At 36.9% G+C, this 19,514-nt stretch overlaps 1 protein-coding gene across 2 annotated transcripts in view; it reads right to left on the bottom strand.

Annotated features, from left to right (window-relative positions):
- Positions 1-19,514, bottom strand: part of CNTN1 (contactin 1) — a 343,680-nt gene that overhangs the window by 125,373 nt on the left and 198,793 nt on the right. For both annotated transcript variants that reach the window (XM_026502092.4, XM_044385537.3), the window contains 7 exons: positions 18,909-19,081; positions 17,059-17,154; positions 14,152-14,358; positions 10,493-10,592; positions 10,157-10,338; positions 5,664-5,788; positions 4,886-5,003 (listed from right to left, as the gene is read on the bottom strand). In XM_026502092.4, coding sequence (XP_026357877.1) covers positions 4,886-5,003; positions 5,664-5,788; positions 10,157-10,338; positions 10,493-10,592; positions 14,152-14,358; positions 17,059-17,154; positions 18,909-19,081 — 1,001 coding nt within the window. The remainder of the gene's footprint in view (positions 1-4,885; positions 5,004-5,663; positions 5,789-10,156; positions 10,339-10,492; positions 10,593-14,151; positions 14,359-17,058; positions 17,155-18,908; positions 19,082-19,514) is intronic.

Here is a 19,514-nt window from a genome sequence, read left to right as displayed (position 1 = left end):
GAGCAGGGAGCCCAATATGGGACTCGATCCCAGAACCCTGGGATCATGACCTGAGCTGAAGGCAGATGCTTAACTGACTGAGCCACCCAGGCGTCCCCCTATATATTTTAGAAATGGGAAAAAATAAGGGATTATTTTTCCCCCAACTAAGAAGAGGACATGCATTTTTTTGTCTCTTTCATTCTTTACTGCATCTATTAAAAGAATAGTATCTGGGGTAGAAAAGGTTCTCAAAAAATAATTGGTGGATGAATAAATGAATTATCTAGATAATGAAGGGAAAGAGAGAGAGAAGCGCTATTTCTAAAGGTAATAAACAAAAATAGATGGAAACAAATGTAAAGATGCCCAGAAACATTGCTCTCAGGCTGAAAATGCTATTTAACTATTAAAATAATAGTCATTAACTTATTACAAGATTTTGTGCTTGGATATGGAGAGATTGTTCAGCCTAAGCTGTTGAATCTTCATATAATTTTGTAATGTATGATGATAAACACATTTTTACAAAAAATAGAAAGTTAACATTTGGGAAAGCATTTAAATTTACCTCATATCTTGTATGAGTCAAAATGATTTTATTGCACTTCATACCACAGTAATATGGTATGAAGCCTAAACTGAATGTTTGCTAGATACCCAAATAAACTAGATTAAATATAGTAGCAAGGAATTTTTACTTTAGGGGGAATAAATGAAATTTGATCCTCAGCATTATAATGAGAGGAAGAGAAAATTAAAATTAAGAAGGCCTCAACTTTTTTTATTTTTATTTTTATTTTTTTTAGAGAGAGAGTGAGAGCTTGCAGGGAGGGGCAGAGGGAGTAGGGGAGAGAATCTTAAGCAGACTCCCTATTCAGTGCAGAGCCTGACATGGGGCTCAATCTTATGACCCTGAGATCATGACCTGAGCCAAAATCAAGTCAGACACTTAACCAATTGAGCTTACCAGGTGTCCCAGCCTCAACTCTTTTTAAAGGTAATTTTCTTTAATACTTTCTTGCAATTATCTCATTTCCTTTCATATTCTCTTAGCGTCACTCAATTTGCAGTGACAACAATGTTCTAAAGAATTTCCCTTTGGTGTAGCAATAATAAAATAGGCCATACTGAGTCACTGCTTTGTCTTTCTGGTAATCTTTTTGGTTGTAAAAGAGAAAGCCTGGCTACCTAGATTCATATGACTAAAGCTGATGACAGCTACTTCAAATAAAATGAAAAGGACATAATACATTAAGACCTTAATTAAAGTAGTTGTAATCAAAGTAAGGAGAATGTGAGATTTATAGAGTAACATTGAGAAATTTAGTAGATATAATAGGAAGAAAGGATGCAGTGAATTGTGTCATTCTATAGGACAGAATTTTTCAGGAGCTTATGTGGATGTGGGTGAGAGATAATGAATTTAGCTTCAGACACACTAAGTTTGGGTTATCTGTGAGATTACCAGATGAAAATTTCTATTAGGAATCTTTACGTTGAGCTTGAAGCTATGGATAAAAATCTGGGCCAGTGATATAAATTAAAGAATCATTGATAGTTAATGGGAGGAGAAGAAGAAATTATCCAGGGTTTTTAAAAATTTGAAAATAGTAATAATTTAGGACTAATAATATAGAATATATGAAAAGGGGAGGAAGAGAATAGAATGGAACCATAGAAGACACTCTGGGAGAGGGCAAGATTTCTAACTGAGCAGAGGAAGGGGTAAAGAGGAGAAAATGAAAGTGATTGAGAAGAAATAATCTGGGAGGTATAAAAGCATGGAGTCACTAAAGACAAAGGTGCAAAGAATTCAAGAATAAAACATGAGGAAGAGGCAGCATGAGAAATACGAACACATGTATGCACACGGAGAAGAGATACCTGTTCATATCAAGTAAGGTAAGTGAGAAGAAATGACTATAGGGTAGAGGTAAAGGGATTACAGGCACACCTCAGAGATATTGCAGGTTAGGTTCCAGACCACCCCAATAAAACAAATATCATGATAAGTGAGTAAAATGAGGTTTTTTTTGCTTACCAGTACATATAAAAGTTATGTTTACACTATACTATACAGTCTATTAAGTGTGCAGTGGCATTATGCCCCCAAAACAATGTACATACCTTAATTTAAAAATACTTCATTGCTAAAAAGTGTTAATCATCATACAAACTTTCAGCTAGTCACAATCTTTTTGCTGGTAGAGGATCTTGCCTCCATGCTGATGGCTGCTGACGGATCAGAGTGATAGTTGCTGAAAGTTGGGGCGTCTGTGGCAATTTCTTAAAAAAAGATGACATCCGAGTTTTTCCCATTGATTGAGTCTTCCTTTCATGAAAGATTTCTCTGTAGCATGTGATGTTGTTTGATAGCATTCTATCCACAGTTGAACTTCTTTTAAAATTAGAGTTAATCCTCTCAGACCCTATGGCTGTTTTATCAAGTAAGTTGATCAACTAATTTCACCAGTCTTCACAGCATCTTCACCAAGAGTAGATTTTATCTCAAAAAGCCACTTTCTTTGCTCATCCATAAGAAGCAACTCTTCATCCACTCAAGTATTATAAGATTGTAGCAATTCAGTCACATCCTCAAGCTCCACTTCTAATTCTAGTTCTCTTGCTATTTCCACCATATCTACAGTTGCTTCCTCCACTGAAATCTTGAACCCCTCAAAGTCATCCATAAGGGTTGGAATCAACTTCCAAACTCCTGTCTATGTTGATATTTTGACATCTTCCCATGAATCATGAATGTTCTTAATGGTGTTTAGAATAGTGACTCATTTTCAGAAGTTTCTCCACTTACTTTGCTCAGATGCATTAAAAAATTCACCATCTGTGATACCTAGAGATTTATGAAATATAGTTCTTAAAAAATAAAACTTGAAAGTCAAAACTGCTCCTTGATCCATGGGCTGCAGAATGAATGTTGTTAGCAGGCATGAAACAACATTCATCTCGTGTACATCTCCGTCAGAGTTCTTGGGTGACCAGGAGCCATGTCAAGGAGCAGGAATATTTTGAAAGAAATCTCATTTTTTCTTGAGCAGTATTTCTCAACAGAGGGCTTAAAATACTCCGTAAGCCATGTTGTCAACATATGTGCTGTCACCCAGGCTTTGTTGGACGGCAACGAAACATTCAGAACCCAGGCAGATTAGATGTAGTGTAATTCTTAATGGCCCTATGATTTTCAGAATGGCGAATGAGCCTTGGCTTCAACTTAAAGTCACCAGCTGCCTTAGCCCCCAAGAAGAGTGTTAGCCTGTTCTGTGAAGCTGGGAAACCAGGCATTTACCCCTCTTCTCTAGCTCTTAAAATCTTAGATGGCATCTTCTTCCACGATACGGCATTTTATCTACATTGAAAGTCTGTTTAGTGTAACCACCTTCATTACCTCAGCTCGATCTTCCGGGTAACTTGCTGCAACTTCTACACAGCCATTGCTGCTTCGCTTTGCTTTGTGACGGTATAGGACGGTTTCTTTCCTTAAACCTCATGAACCCACCTCTGCTAGCTTCACACTTTTCTTCTGCAGCCTCCGCACCTCTCTCTGCCTTCACAGAATTGAAGCGTTAGAGCCTTGCCCTGGATTAAGCTCTGATTTAAGGGAATATTGTGGCTGGTCTGATCTCTTCAGACCACTAAACTGTCTCCATATCAGCAATGAGGCTGTTCTGCTTTCCTATCATTCATGTGTTCACGGGAGTAGCACTTTTAATTTCAAGAACTTTACCTTTGCATTCACAACTTGGCTAACCGGTTAGCACTAGAGGTCTAGCTTTCAGCCTCTCTCAGCTTTTGCTATTCTTTCCTCACTAGCTTAATCATTTCTAGCTGTTGTGTGAGAGTAAGAGATGTCTGACTCTTTCTTTCACTTGAACACTTAGAGGCCATTGGCCTAATTTCAATATTGTTGTGTCTCAGAGAATAGGGGGCCCGATGTGAGGGAGAGATTTGGGGGAAAGGCCAGTTGGTGGGGCAATCAGAACACACACAGTTATTGATTAAGTTCACTGTCTTATATGAGTGTGGTTCATGGCGACTGAAAACAATTACAATAGTAACATCAAAGACCAATGATCACAGATCAACATACCAAATATAATATAATGAAAATGTTTGAAATATGGTGACACAGAGACACAAAGTACGCAAATGCTGTTGGAACTACAGCACGTATAGGTTTGCTTCAGGCAGGGTTGGCACCAACCTTCAGTTTGTAAAAACGGAATATTTGTGAAGTGAAATAATATGAGTTATGCCTGTTTTTGGAAAGGACAGATACTTATTCCTCTGGATGGAGAATATGAAAGGGCAAGTGTAGTAAAGATTTAGATACTTTTGAATGAGGGATGGGAAACTGAAATATTTTATTTCAAAGGGTTTTAATTTTCATGGAGGAGTAAGAAAGCAGTACCAAAGTAGGAGTCAGGGTGGGGTAAAGAGCTTGAGGAATGTCCTAAAGATTTCAAATGGCAGTTGCCGGGCATGAGATCCAAAGACTGCTAAAACTAGCAAGTGCTCAAGATCCATCTGAGCCTGGGTCATATACGTTGTAGAAGCATCAATCATTACAATGTGATTTTCAGGCAATATTTAACATCCCAGACACAGGAGACAACAACACTGAAAGAGAAAAACTGACATGTGTAAAGTTTGCTTAAAAAATTTTTTAAGATTTTTGTACTCCATATTGCCTCTAACTTATTTGCTGTTCTCTAATGAAAGAAAGAAAATAAACCAATAATATCATCCTGTTCCAAACGCCATTTTGAAAGTTTTTAACTTTAGCAATTCAAGAAATAATAAAATATGATCTACAGAAATCCTATGACCATTGTTGAGTGCACTGCTTTCTTGCTGAACATTAACAGAAACTAGAAATGATACTGACCCAAGATCTTCAACTCCGCATTTGCATAAATGGCTCCATGTGTGTTTTCAGCTATGCACTGGTACATGCCAGCATTTTCAAAAGTCACATCATACAGTCTCAATTCCCCTTTATGATACTGAAAAGAACACAAAGTAAAATACATTTCCTTGATAAACTTTAATATACATGTTTTATTTAGGTTTGGGCTTGTTCGACTTTTCACTTAGATACATTATTTTGCCCCCACTGTTAAGTAAGACAAATGGGGTAAGCTTTTCATGGCATGGGAAAGCAAAACCCACTTACCATGCCCAGTGGCTCTTGTTCTATTCATCCTACAGAGCTGAGAGTCCACTTTTTCCCTCGTGGCCCAGCTGGGAGATTAAAGAGGGAAGGTGGAGAAAGGCCCCACTGCTGCTACTTGTCCCCAGGGCTAAAGGTAGAACCTTCCCTCTTACCTCTGTTTCTGTGGGGTCAGGGAAACAGTGGCAAAAAAAAGAGGACAATATCAGGTAGTAGAGATGGATGAATAGGAAGAAGGGTAAAATGTGGAACAAAGGGAAAAATAAGGAGAGAGAAAGAGAGAGAAGGTAGACATAAGATTGCAGAAAGTTGATTAAGATGAAAGAAGATACTTTATGCTCACTTTCTTGTTTGCCCTTTTTTAGAAGACTTTTTTATTTCAGGGCCCAAATACCCTTACTCTGTTGACTCTCTTGCTAAATTTATCCCAGGACCACTGGAAATGTTGCCTGAACATGGACTCCAGAACTGCAAAACAACGGAACATACATACCGCATATCCATTTTTCAGCCATCGGATTGTCGGGATGGGCTTCCCTGTGGCCACACAAGGCCAGTAGAGATCACTTCCTATATCCACTTCTGTGTCATTGATGTGTTCTACCCACTCGGGAAATGCTGAAAAGTAAAGAACGTTGTAAATGTCAAACGCAAATCTCAACACTCATAATAATCTCAAGAATACAAATATTACATTTAGTTGACTTTCTGGAGAATACACCAGATATCATATATGCCATAAAATCAGTGTTAGATCCTTTGAAATTGTATTTCCATAGGTCTGCAGGTAGACTTTATCCTACACTGTCTCAATATGAAGTAACTATAACTCAATTCATAATTATGTTTCTTTGTGAACCATGTTTTGTTAGAGAGCTAATTCATGAATAACACTAAAGTAATTGATCTTTTTCTTATAACTTAAATCTTCCAAAATGATAATTAAGATTTTACAGAATGATGTCTTCATTGACCGTGACATTATGTCTCCCCTTTTAGAATGAAGAATCATATTTTTTTCCACTCCCTCAGGTATCCTCCTTTCAATGTAACTTTCAGCTAGCCACCATTGCCACATCTTACTGTAGGATTAGAAAAAAGGCTTGATTATACAGTAGCTACAATTGCTGAAACCTATGCTTGAGTGAAATCGATGACCTGATCTTCTGGTACCTAAAGAAAAATGCTAGGTATTTCCCAAAAGAAAATACCTTTCTGGAGAGTAAGCAAATGAACAATGTGATAATCTTTTTGATTAAGTTAAGTAGTTTAAAGAAATGTAAGCAACAAGTTAATATAAAGTAAAGAAGGAGGTAGGAGGAGAGAATCCTGAGTGGAGGGAGTATTTTATTTTCTTTGAAAAAGAAAATTTTGATGTATACATTTTATGACAAAATAATATACATAACTTATAGAAAGTATTTAATGCATATAAATAAAAAACAACATAAAACAATTTTATGATCTCACGGAACCCCATCAATGTTATATGTATATATATATATTTATAGTACTATAATCTGATTTAGTATATTTTCACTTATCATTACATTTTTATAACATGTAGTTATAAAATTAAATATTGATAAGAATGTTATGTTAATTGATAGATTAGATATTAGACAGTTTAGCACTCTGCTAAGAACCTGGAATGCAGTTTTCTTAATATGTATGAATAAAAACAGATCTGTAAGCTATAGGAACCTGGTGAAGTTACAGCTTTATTTAACAAATGTAAGAGTCTAACCAGAATTTTCCTCACTTAAGGAGGCCATCCATGCGTACTTGATATGTATCAAGTGAATTTTGTTGGTGTACTGAATACACAAGTCTGGAGTTCAGGGGAGGTGTCTGGGTCAGAATTTTCAGGGTGTAGAGCCTAATTAAAGCCTTGATGATCAATGAAATCTTGAAGGTTATGAATGAAATCGAAAAGACTTTCAGAGACAAATCCTGATTGCTCTCATGTTCAAAGGACAAGGAGTGAGGAGGAGAATGCAAGTGGTGTACAAGGATGTTAGCAAACTGTAGTTTCCAGATACCAAGCACAGAGGGTGAATGGTGGAGGAGGGCAGGGTCCATGGTGGTGACTGCTGCTGTTGGATCAAGTAAGATACAGCTCAGAAGTGGCCATCCACTCCAGCAACATGATGTTATTGGTGGTCATGAAAAGAAAGATTCCAGCAGAGAAGTGGGGATGAAAATTATTAAGTAAGAGTGCATCTAAAAAAGAAGAAAAATTGAAAACAACATTTTTAGAAAGTATAGACGAGTCTGTTAATATTTGTATTACCTTTTAGGAGAGACAAAAAGAAGGGAAATGGAGCAGTAGCCAGAGTTAAGAAAGAAGAACAAGAGCCACTATACACTGATGGGAATGATCCAGTGAAGAAAAAAGATTGCTTTTGCTGTAGGGAGAGGGAATTGCGGGAACAACAGCCTTAAGGAAGTAGGAGGGTAAAATCAAACACATAGTGGAGGTGTTGGCTTCAGACAACAGCTGAATCCATAGCAATAAGAGAGAGGGGTAAAGATGCCAGTACTGGTTAGATGTGAGGTGGGAGTTTGTGGAAGTTCTAATTTGATCTTTCATTATCTCTGTCAAAGAAGAAGGCAAGTTATCAGCTTAGCATAAGGTTGGAGGAGGAGGTGTTAAGGAAATTGTGAAAGCATGAGAAGATCATCTAAGAGAGTGGGATACGTGGACCTAAGTGGACCTTGGGAAATGTAGTACAATTACCAGGCAACACTAAGGACCCACCTGAAGTTAGTGATCACTAATTTAAAATGAAGTGATCAGCATACTAGTGTTTCTCTCAAGTCATACTTAAGTTCCTGGGTTCAGGCACTGCTAGGCAGAGAGCTAGATTTTTCCAGGGTTAGCCTTTTATAAAGGTAGTAAAGCATGGTAGAGAGTGGTGAGTGCACTGGGAGGGTGGTCAGGGGAATAATAATGACTGACCACAGATTTACGGATGTGAAAGAGAGTTAAACCATTGTTAGATTAATTGATCATAGTTCCTGGTAGAGTTGCAGGGTATTAGAGAGAATGAACTGGAAAGATAGGAGCTAGTGGGTAGTGAAAGAAATGTGTGAGATTGAAATTCTAAAGGGATTATACTTTTTGGTAACAATGAGGTCTAAAGTGTGACTGTGGGAGTGGGCTGCTGAGGTAGACTGAAAAAAGATCATCAGAGAAGAGGAGTTCCATAGACCTGAGAGGCAAAACTACTAAAAAAATAGTCCTAGACTAAGTTGATTTTGATGTCACTAAGAATGCCAAGAGTAGTGTTCTAGTTTGTAAGACCTGCCAAGAGTAAAAACTTTAAACAAGGGGCGTTGTCCAGATAGATTGTTAACTGGATGTTTAAAGGAAAAAAGGAAGATAGTCTAGAAATGATGTAAGGAGCAAGAAGAGCAGTTATATTACAAGTCAAAGGGGATGAGAGCTGTGAAAGAAAAATTAGCCACTGCTTGAGAGGAAGCAGTGTCTTTAAGGGAGAACCACGTTCTAGTTAGGGTGAGAAGTTCAGAGTAGCAGTTACGTAGAAGTTGAGAATATAGGGGATTGTGACGATAGCAGACTGTGGGTTATAGAAAGCACAGTGCAAAGGTTTCAGAAGTTGGGGATGGGGAGGAGATGGGGATGGAGCAGGACACGTGCCGAACTGTGTGGGTGTTAAAGTTCAGGCGATAAGGGAGGACTAGAGGCTGTGGCTTTCATGCCAAAAGAAACAAACAGGGTGAAGGCAAAATCAGCCTAATCCTGCTGGATTCTATGAGATGATGGTGGTGAGGATGCATCTGCTAGGCCCCTGGAGGCACTTACTTCATCCCTGTAGAGACAGCAGCCTGGGCTCTGGGTAGGGGCCATAAGCCGTCTCTTCATTCTGGTATTCCAGTCTGGCTAAGAATATCTCCAGTTTTTCCTATCATTCATCTTCCCAGCGTGGCTAAGGTACCCCTCACCAGGCACTTCAGCAATATCCTGTGTAAATTTCCATAGTGCACTCTCATAATTTTCTTTATAATTATGTATGTTTGTGTGTGTGCATATGCATGTGTGTAGAAGTGTATGTTCATTTGTCTGTGCGTACTTGTATATATTTGGAAGTTTTGAATAGAGTATGAATACAGCATGAATACCTCAAGGACAAGAGAGTATGTCTCTATCTACTTCTCCTTGTTCCTGTCATAGTGTGTGCCTCTGAGTAGACACTCAATGTATGCTTATCTTTAAATGAATGGTCTTATTGAAGCCTGAGTCATTTACTTGGTTGTGACCTGTAAGTTTTATATTGTGGAACATTATAGAACTGATTTCAGTCTGAAAAGTTTCAAGTGTTCCCTGAAAAAAAATTCTATCCTCCTATATATGTTTATTTCAATGTGTCTCAATCAAACACTTGTGCCAAGAACATTGTGTCCAAAAAAAAAAAAAAAAAAAAATGTTTCCTTCGAGCAGTGGTTCTCAAATTTTGGTTCCTGGTCTGGTAGCATTCCTAGGACCTTGTTAAAAATACAAATCTTGGGCCCTAAATAGAACTTGTAACTCAGAAACTCTGGGAACCAGCTATCTGTGTTTTAACAAGCCCTCCGGGTGATTTTGAAGCATATACAAGTTTGCAAGCCAGTGGCTTGGACCAAGTCATAATGCATAGTTTCTTCTACAAATAAAAAGGTATTGGAAAAAAAGAAGAATGAAGGGAATACACGAGTTACTTTGTGTTTTCTGAAAATTATCAAGGATACTACTACCAATCCATTGATGTTAGTATGATGGTAATAGTATAAGTTCATAACTCCTGTAAGTCATATTTGAGACTTAATTAGACATAAGATAAATATTTTCTCTTCTTGCATAATGTAATATACGTCACTGTTTCTAAACTATTATTCATTATATACTTACTTTTCAAGTATGGAAATGGCTATAAGTAAGAGATTGAGGCAATTTATTTAAAAAAATGGAAATAACATGTCTACCTTGAACATAAATTCTTGCCTGGTGTTTATCCTTTCCTCTATTGTTCTCAGCCTCACATTCATATGTGCCTTCATCTTCTAGCTGAATATTGAAGATCTTGAGGACAGCCCCAGAGGTGCTGATCTCAGCAGTACTTGGCATTGGTTCTAGGACCTTCCGCCATCGGATATCAGGAACAGGACTTTAAATAGGAAATAACAAAAGCTTAGGTTCCACACTTCAAAGTCAATTACTTTGTTAGTACATAGCTAAAGAATTACATCATTTATTTCCTAAAATGGTAGAAAAATTAATATATTTCTACATATATTAATAAAAAACATAAGCATACTTACTTGCCAAGTGCAAAACACTCTAATGTCACATTTTGGCCCATGAGCGCATATATGTCCTTGAACTGAACTACGATATCAGCAGGATATGGTTTTGTTGTTCCTAATATTAAGAAAAATACAACCATCCATTATTAGGCAGAATAAATAGAGTATTTTTTAATATTGTGACTTTTATGGAATTACTTCAATATGCAAAGCATTTTTCTATACAAGTACTGGAAAATATCTGATCATAACACAATGCACAGATTTATTTGTTTATGCACAGTATGTATATAGCATAAATTTTATTAAGCATTTCCAATCATATTGGCTCATTCTGACAGCTATGTAATCATTAGACTCAATTCACCAAAAAAATCGAAGCTGTCTTTAGAGAGCATCAAACGTATAAAACATTGTGCCAGGTGATACATGGGACTCGGGAAGGAAGAGAAACAAGAAAGCAAATGAGGGAGAAGAAACAAAGGAAGAGAGGAGAGTGGAAAAGAAAGAGAACAGGCAAGAAAAGAGAGAGAATAGAAGAAAGATGTGCATATGGAGACAAAGGCAAAAGTGAAACGAGTTGAAAAGAGAAAAGGAGAGAGGGAAAGAAGAGTGTTTATTAGATATTACTGGGCTCATTACTACAGTTATTTTATTGAATTTATTGAGCACATCTCTATTGCAAGGTATATTATTCTTTTAATCTTATAGGGCAAGAAACAGGCTCAGAAAGGTGAAATACATTGTTTACAATTACAACGTGAATATATACTTTATACTGTATGATAGCTGAGAGACAAGGAGATATGCCATGCCCTAAAATACAAGCCAAAATGAAAATAAATGGTCTGAAAGGGTGGCAGCTAAGGAGGACTGCTGAATATGCAGGGTCTATGGGAATTTCAGGCAAGAAGAGCATGTGAATTTATCAGACCAGTTCAGGCTGAGGAAACAGTATGTTATGACAAAGCTCCAGGAATATGAAGGGGATTTTTTTTAAGTCTAGGAATTCAAGTGATGTCAGAGAATATGTAGTTGAAGATGAGCTTGAACTTATTATCTAGAAGGCTTGAAACTGTGACATTAAACATTTTGAGGCTAATTATCCCAGTAGGTAGCTACTGGTGGGTTTTGGTAAGAGAAGTAACATGAATATCACCTTTGGTTTAAGTAGAAAACCTTGTTGGAAGTTACTTCATTACTTCATGCAAAACAGGTGGGAGCTTGAGCAGTGGGAACAAAAGGAAAGAACTGATCCAAGTTGTCTTTGAGAGGCAGAATCAGCAAGACTGCCCTTTGGGTCAATGTTTTCTTAAGGTGTAGATCAAAGATCCAATTCATCAGAATCACCTGGGATGCTTGCTGAACCTATAAATTCCTAGGTCACATCCCAGGCCTGCTGAATCACTATTTCTGGATTCCAAATTTCTGCAAGCTTCCCAAGTGCTTACACTAATGGGACCATTGGATTAGCTGTCTGGAGAATGAGGGGAGGAGAGGAGTTGATGATTAAAAATGCTATCCCGAGTTAGAAATATGACGGTATCACCAAATGAGACAAAGAACACCAGAAGTTTTTAGAGATGAGATGAGATGACAGATGTGTCTGGAACATTTTGAGCTTAACATTCCCGAGAAACTTCTGTATGACAAGTCTAGGAGGTAAATATAATTAAGTCCTAAACAAAGGGATAAGTTTTGGAGATAAGTATATGGAGTCATCTCCATAGCAATGCTGTTGAAAGTATAAATTAGTGAGAATATCCAGAAAAAGGATAGAGAGAAATATAAGGAGGAAGATGTAGGGAAGGATACTGAGGCAGGTGGGAGATAAGGGAAAGTCAGGAGTTGGGAAAATTAGGAAAAGAAAGAAGCATCCAAGAGAGGCATAGGAGATGAACAGTGTCAAAGTTCATACAGAATCAGAACTGAAGATTGTCCTTTGAATTTAGCAAATAAGAAGTCCTCAAGATTGTTTGCATTGAATACAAAAGAATACATAGAGGGAAAGTACAGAGGAGAGTTTAAAGATTCAGAAAAAAAGCAGAAAATAAGTGATATAGGTTAAGTCCCTAAATGAATCAAATGGTAAAGGAACCAGTGCAACTAGAGTGATTAGTTAGAACAGGAGGAGAAACACTTCTTCCACAGAGACAACAGTAAGAAATAAATAGAAGACATGAATTTCTGGGGTAGGGTAAGAAAGAAACTTAAGGAAGTTTTTACGTGATGGCTCCTTGTAATTCTTTTTTTAATGTAATAATTTTTTATTGTTATGTTAGTCACCATACAGTATGTCCTTAGTTTTTGATGTAGTGTTCCATGATTCATTACTTGCGTATAACACCCAGTGCACCACACAATATGTGCCCTCCTTACTACCCATCACCGGCCTAGCCCAGTCCCCCACCCCCTCTGAAGCGCTCAGTTTGTGGCTCCTTGTAATTCTATAAAGTAGTGGATGAGAGCATCTTCCAAGGTTGTGGAAAGAAAAAAGAGCCAAAAGTCAAAAAATATTTATTGAATTCCAAGCACATGAACACAATTGAAGAGAGTAGGAAAAGTGGAATCAGTGCTATGATGACATTTTCCCCATTGTAATAGAGGCAGGAACCAAACCTAAGTCTGTGAACAACAAAACCAAGCATTTCTTCAGAAGCCTGAACTCACTGATATGAGTGGTAACAGCACGACTGTGATAAAAACAATGTGAAGTAAGGGGCGCCTGGGTGGCACAGCGGTTAAGCGCCTGCCTTCGGCTCAGGGCGTGATCCCAGCGTTATGGGATCGAGCCCCACGTCAGGCTCCTCCACTATGAGCCTGCTTCTTCCTCTCCCACTCCCCCTGCTTGTGTTCCCTCTCTCGCTGGCTGTCTCTATCTCTGTCGAATAAATAAATAAAATCTTTAAAAAAAAAAAAACAAAAACAATGTGAAGTAAGCAAATATATTGAAATCTGATTCTCTTAGGAAGAGAATGCATTAAAAAAAGCATGTAGTTCAATTGGATTCTTGGAAAAGCCATTCAGGTCTGTCAGTGGCCATCAAATATGATGTACTATATGTTGGCTAATTGAATATAATAATAAAAATATAATAATGATAATAATAAATTAAACAAAACATCTAAATGTACAAATAAAAGAATATTATGAAATACAAAAACAAATATGGCACCTATGCTACTTACTTATAGTAGAAAGGCAATTTATATACTTATTTGCTTCATATAAATAGTTTCTTAGAAATAACAAAATAATATGACTGCATTTTTTCCCCTAATTCTGGAATCACTATCGTTTGTTTTGATCTAATCATTCGTTCTCTTCCATGAAGTTACTTTGGACGTGAAAAAAAGCAGATTTTTTTCTGTGTTTCTAGTGGCCGGGGATTCCCACTAGAAATAATATATGGATATTTTGCTAATAAATCAGTACCCTATACATTCTCTGAACTAGAGGAAACCAGTCCAAACTCAACCATCTTAGGGCACTTTTATCATATAAATCTCCACCGGAAAAACTAAGGAATGACCAAGACTTTCAAAGTGTGTATCTTCTGTTTGCCCTGACCGAGTAGCCAGCTAGTCTTCCCACTGGATATTTCTTCTCATCACTGCAAGTGCTCCATAAGCAGAAAACCTGCAAAAACAGGGTGTAACAAATAAAATACTTACGTTCAGGTAGTGGAATGAGAGGGATAAATTTGCTGAACACACTCTTTGTAATAGAAGGGCTGGATACAAAGCAGGAATAGTTGCCTTTGTCTGATGCCTCGACATTTGCAATGTAGAGATTTCCATTTGTCTGAGACACAAATCTTCGTTTATCCATGGTGATAAATACAGGAAATTCATTTAGAAGCCAGCGGTAGCTAAGATCATCTGGAAGGAAATATTGTCTTCTAAATATTAAATTCTTCTCCAAGAGCAAAAATTTTATTTTCTAGGAACAAGCTAGGACATAATCTAATCTAGGCTATTGTAGAACGAATGTTGGAAGTAGGCCAAGACAAATAGTGCGAATTTTCCAAAAGCTACCATATTTTGAGTGAATATAAGCATGGTGCTAAGCAACTTTATTTATCTTTCTCTCTCAATTATTTTGTGGCCTATTAATATTCTAACTTCTATTTCATTGATGGGCTAAATGAAACTCAGAGCGGTTAAATGTCTTGCTTAGAATTTCATGACCGGTAAGTAGAAGTGGGATTTTTAACCTAGGTCTGATGATTCCAAAACTCATGACCCATCTTCCTTACTGCATTTTACTTATTTATTTATTTATTTATTTATTTATTTATTTATTTATTTATTTTTTAAAGATTTTATTTATTTATTTGACAGAGATAGAGACAGCCAGCGAGAGAGGGAACACAGCAGGGGGAGTGGGAGAGGAAGAAGCAGGCTCCTAGCGGAGGAGCCTGATGTGGGGCTCGATCCCATAATGCCGGGATCACGCCTTGAGCCGAAGGCAGACGCTTAACCGCTGTGCCACCCAGGCGCACCCTTACTGCATTTTAAAAATAAAATGAAGATTGCTAGCCACACTGTGTCTTTATATCTTTTTCCTTTTGTATTCCTATTTTGAATTACACATTTAGAAATTAATTTCCCCTAAGTCTTTTCTCAAAACTGTAGCCAGACTCATCTTTCCATAACTTAAGCAATGGCACGTGACTCCTCTTGTCAAACCCCTCCAAAGAAAATCTCGCTCAAGTTAAAGTCAGTGCAATTACTATGAATTATAAGGTCCTGTGTGATATAGCTTTTGTATGTCTCCAAATTCATTTCCTATTACCTTCTATCTCATGCACTCTATTCCAGCCAGTCTGGCTTCCTTGGTCTTCGTCCATAGTTCTATCTCATGCCTTTGTTGCATTGCATGGCATGTCCTTCCCTCACACATCTGCATTGTTAGCTTCCTCATGGCCCTCAGGCCTTTAGTCAAAGTTTTCTTCACAGCATTGTCCCTTATAAAAGTTCAGCCATCCCTTTAACACTTACTCTTTCCCCTTGCCTGCATAAACTTTTCTTCCTAGTGCTTACCCACCAATATCTAGGCATGCTATACCTGCTAAATATGTATCTTGCACATTGGCGGTCTCTGCTAGTAGCAAATCTCTGACGGCAGGTGGATTTTCATGTTTCACCCACCAAGGTATTCTTGTGGCATAAATAGTGCTTGGCACACAAAATTGTGTAACAAGTGCTCACAAGAGATTTGTTGAATGAATAAGCAATGAAATGAAGCCCATCCAGTGCTGAATGTAGTCAAATGTAGTCATTGGCTATTTATGATCATTTACTTTGTGTGAAATACTACAGAGATGAGGGAATTTTTTCCCCCATAGTTCTTCAAAGAAAGACTATTCTCTCATTGAAATGTTGTTACAATATTTTGAATTCTATGTTCCTCCTATATTTACCATTTAATAGTCTTTCTCCTGTTTTATTAGAGAGAAAATTACTGACATTCGATATAAACAACCAGAATTTATATACATAGAATTGGAATAGAATACATATAGATGTGCACATATAATTATAGACATATAACATATATTTTAGGATATGCATTATATATTTACATTTGTTCACCTCTCTCTATATATATATCATCAGTGTATTCCACACAAAATGATATATAACAGCCTGTTCTTTATGGGGTCTTTAAAGTCAAATTTATGATATAGTATTTGAACTCTAAGAATGTAAAACATTTTTTCATTGTGAAAAGTAGTATTTACATATTATTTCAAGAAGATATTTGATAAATAAGTGAAAATTAAGCAAAGTATATAAAGTGTTTATCTTTTAATTAACACTCTGGTGGCCTTTATTTTAGCTATATCAAATAACAGAAAACACGTATTCAAAGGTTGAATCTTGTTACAGATGACACTTAATTTAACACCTTTCTAAGTTGGATGATTTTTTTTTTAAGATTTTATTTATTTATTTGACAGAGAGAGACCGCCAGTGAGAGAGGGAACACAAGCAGGGGGAGTGGGAGAGGAAGAAGCAGGCTCCCAGAGGAGCAAGGAGCCCGATGCAGGGCTCAATCCCAGGACCCTGGGATCAGGCCCTGAGCCGAAGGCAGACACTTAACGACTGAGCCACCCAGGCACCCCTGGATGATTATTGTCACAGCTAGATGCCCCTAAAGAGATTAATAATTAATTATGTCTTTATCCCTTTCTAGAATTTATACAATTCACGGAATATTGTAGATGTAATATTTTTAATGAAATGACAGACTATATATCACTCCTTGGCACTGCTCTATTTTAAAAATAATTTGTAAAAATCTATCATATTTTCTCCTGTGTAACAGGAATGTTAATGAGGATATAATCTAACATATATGTTGTTTATAAACCAAAATGATTACAGATCTTTGGAATTAGGGCCAAGTGACTAAAGAGGCTGGAAGTGTCTCTAACCATTCATAAGCAATGCATTACAAGGTTAGGCAAATATTGAGTCTTATTTAATCATAAATGAACCATTATTGTTAAGAAAATTAAAACATAGCCATTCATTGAATAGACGCTGATAGTCACAGAGGAACTTTAAATTTACCTGGAAAATGGTATGGAGGATCACAGAGAAGCACCATTCCCTTCCCTTCTTTCACCCGGACCTCAGGACGCTCCTCAGGTGGGAAAGGGTCAAGATCTAATTATGAAAGCAAAAAGGAAAACATTCACTCTCTAGTCAATAGAAAGAGATTTTCATTAAAGTTTATCTTTCCTCTCCTAACTTACTTTTGGATATGATACTTCTCAGTTGATTTGGTGGAGCCTATGGAAGTCAATTCTCTATTTTTACATGCTGGCATTTGCATATACTCTTAAGACTTCCGTGGTAAACGCCAGCAGATGCTTGTTGGTAGCAGTCTGCATAAGTATTCTGACAACGCTAAAAATCACAATATCCTCAACTTTTGCTTCAGGTTTAGGAAGAATCTAAGCAAGGGTATATGGAAATACAATGGACTCAGGTAAAACCAGGAATCTACCAAAGAAGTAAAGAGAAGTGAGTTGGAGGAACAGACTCATTTGAAAAGTACATTTCTCTTCCTGAGGGAGGACTCCAGTGGGTGAAGGACTAAGGATGAAAAGTAGGATCCTAGCTGAGGTGATGTGAAGGTCACCAATTTTTTCCCATTTTCAAATTCGGAGTTTTCCTTAGTCTCATTTCCTTCATACTTTTCTGTGTATTTAGAAGTCACATTTTGCTTGGCTTCATGATACTCTACTATTTGATTCTTCATTTGTTTTACTTGTGCTCATTCTCTTTCAACCCTGCCTCATTGCCTATTTCTTCTCTGTCATCAGTACTAAATTATAAAATCATATTTTTACTTCTCTCAATATATTTATACCTCTGAAATGTCATCATCCTAATTGTTACCTTTTTGCAGAGAGCCCTTCAGATCTACATCTCTAATCTTGATGCTTCACTTGAATGCCAGCCCTATCTTCAACTACTTAGTTGACATTTCCACAATAACTTAATGTCATCATAACCTCTGCATGTGAAGCCGTCATTTCAGTGCTTCCTCCCAACCTTGAAATTGGTTTTACTTGCTCCCATTCCATTTTTAAAGAGAGCAGAATGCTTTTGCCCTTTGACTCAACTTTCCTTTAAAAAAATATTTAGGGCCTTTTTTCCTTCAGTGCAAAGTAATCTATTATTTTCAAGAATTGTTTATTATTTACATTCCCATTGTCACCACATTAATGAAATCTGACTCTTCACTCCCTGCTGGTAATCACTGCCACATGGGTCCTCTTAAAACATCATTTTCATCCTATAATCCATTTTGCAAAAGATTTAAGCGCTGACTTATAAAATCGCATACTGGAGATCATCTAGTCCAACTCCTCTTTCAATGCACAACTCTTCTTGTAGAATAGCTTCTAACTTTAAGTTTAGCACAAGGTTTCTGAAAAGATTTTTTTATGACAGCCTCCATAAGGAGAAATTTTAATTTAATTTAAAGTTAAAATAATTTAGTTAGTTTAATTTACTCCTAATAATGTAAATCACATACTATGGAGTAAGATTCTGTCAAGTAGAGTTGAGCTTTAGAGAATACAACTGTAATGTCATAATAAAAAAAAAAAAGAAAAAGAAAAAGAGAGAGAGAATGCATGGCTTAGCACTTTCACTGATGCTAGTTAATCAAGATCCCTCAGAACATGGCCTTAGTTTATTTTCCAATATCCCTCATGACGCTTTGCTCTCTTGAAATTTTTTCTCCACACAGTTAAGGCCCACTGATCATATAAGACCCACTCCATCTATGGATCTTTTCTCTCATTTTCTTTTCATCTTGATTTTTCTTCTTGTTGAACTCTTATGATAATATTTAATTTTTACTTCACCTAGACACACTTGACCTTGTTAAAGTTACAGTTACTTACATCCAAAGCTCAGGGTTGCTTCTGTGCTTCTGACCATCCCATAGTTATTTGATGCTAAGCAGTAATATATTCCAGCATCTTTCTGTTTGTCAGGGTTGTTGATAACAAGGTTTCCACCTACCATACTGTACCGATCACTTGTCAGATCAATATCCCCATTATTCATTCTCCATCTATGAGAAAGAAAAGCAAATGTCATACCAAAGGTCATGAGGCCTGCAAACAGCATAATGGCCTGATATCATTCTAAGAACATGGATACAGCTCCATGTGAAATCAGATGATTAAGTAGATGACTCAGTGTGGTATTTCTTCATACCATACAGTTGTGTGCCTCTGGGCTCATGATTTATAATTTAGTTCAGGCACAGAAAGGTGAATGTTCAGGTGCATGAGCTGTGTTCTCTTTTTTCATGAAGGATTCGAAAGGACAAATATTTCTTTGAATTTTACTACATTAATTGGTTTCTTAGCAGATACACATAGATTATAAATAACAACCTTCTATGTACTAGTTAGATTCATGCATATCCAGATGTGTTGCATAAAATATTAAAAGCACTACTCTAACAAAAGTAAGATACAAAATATCAATACCCAATTCTA

Source organism: Ursus arctos, unplaced genomic scaffold (assembly GCF_023065955.2).
Source record: "Ursus arctos isolate Adak ecotype North America unplaced genomic scaffold, UrsArc2.0 scaffold_26, whole genome shotgun sequence".
Classification (NCBI taxonomy): domain Eukaryota; kingdom Metazoa; phylum Chordata; class Mammalia; order Carnivora; family Ursidae; genus Ursus; species Ursus arctos.
The sequence above is the reverse complement of the archived record's forward strand: the minus strand, read 5'-3'. Positions and strand labels throughout refer to the sequence as shown.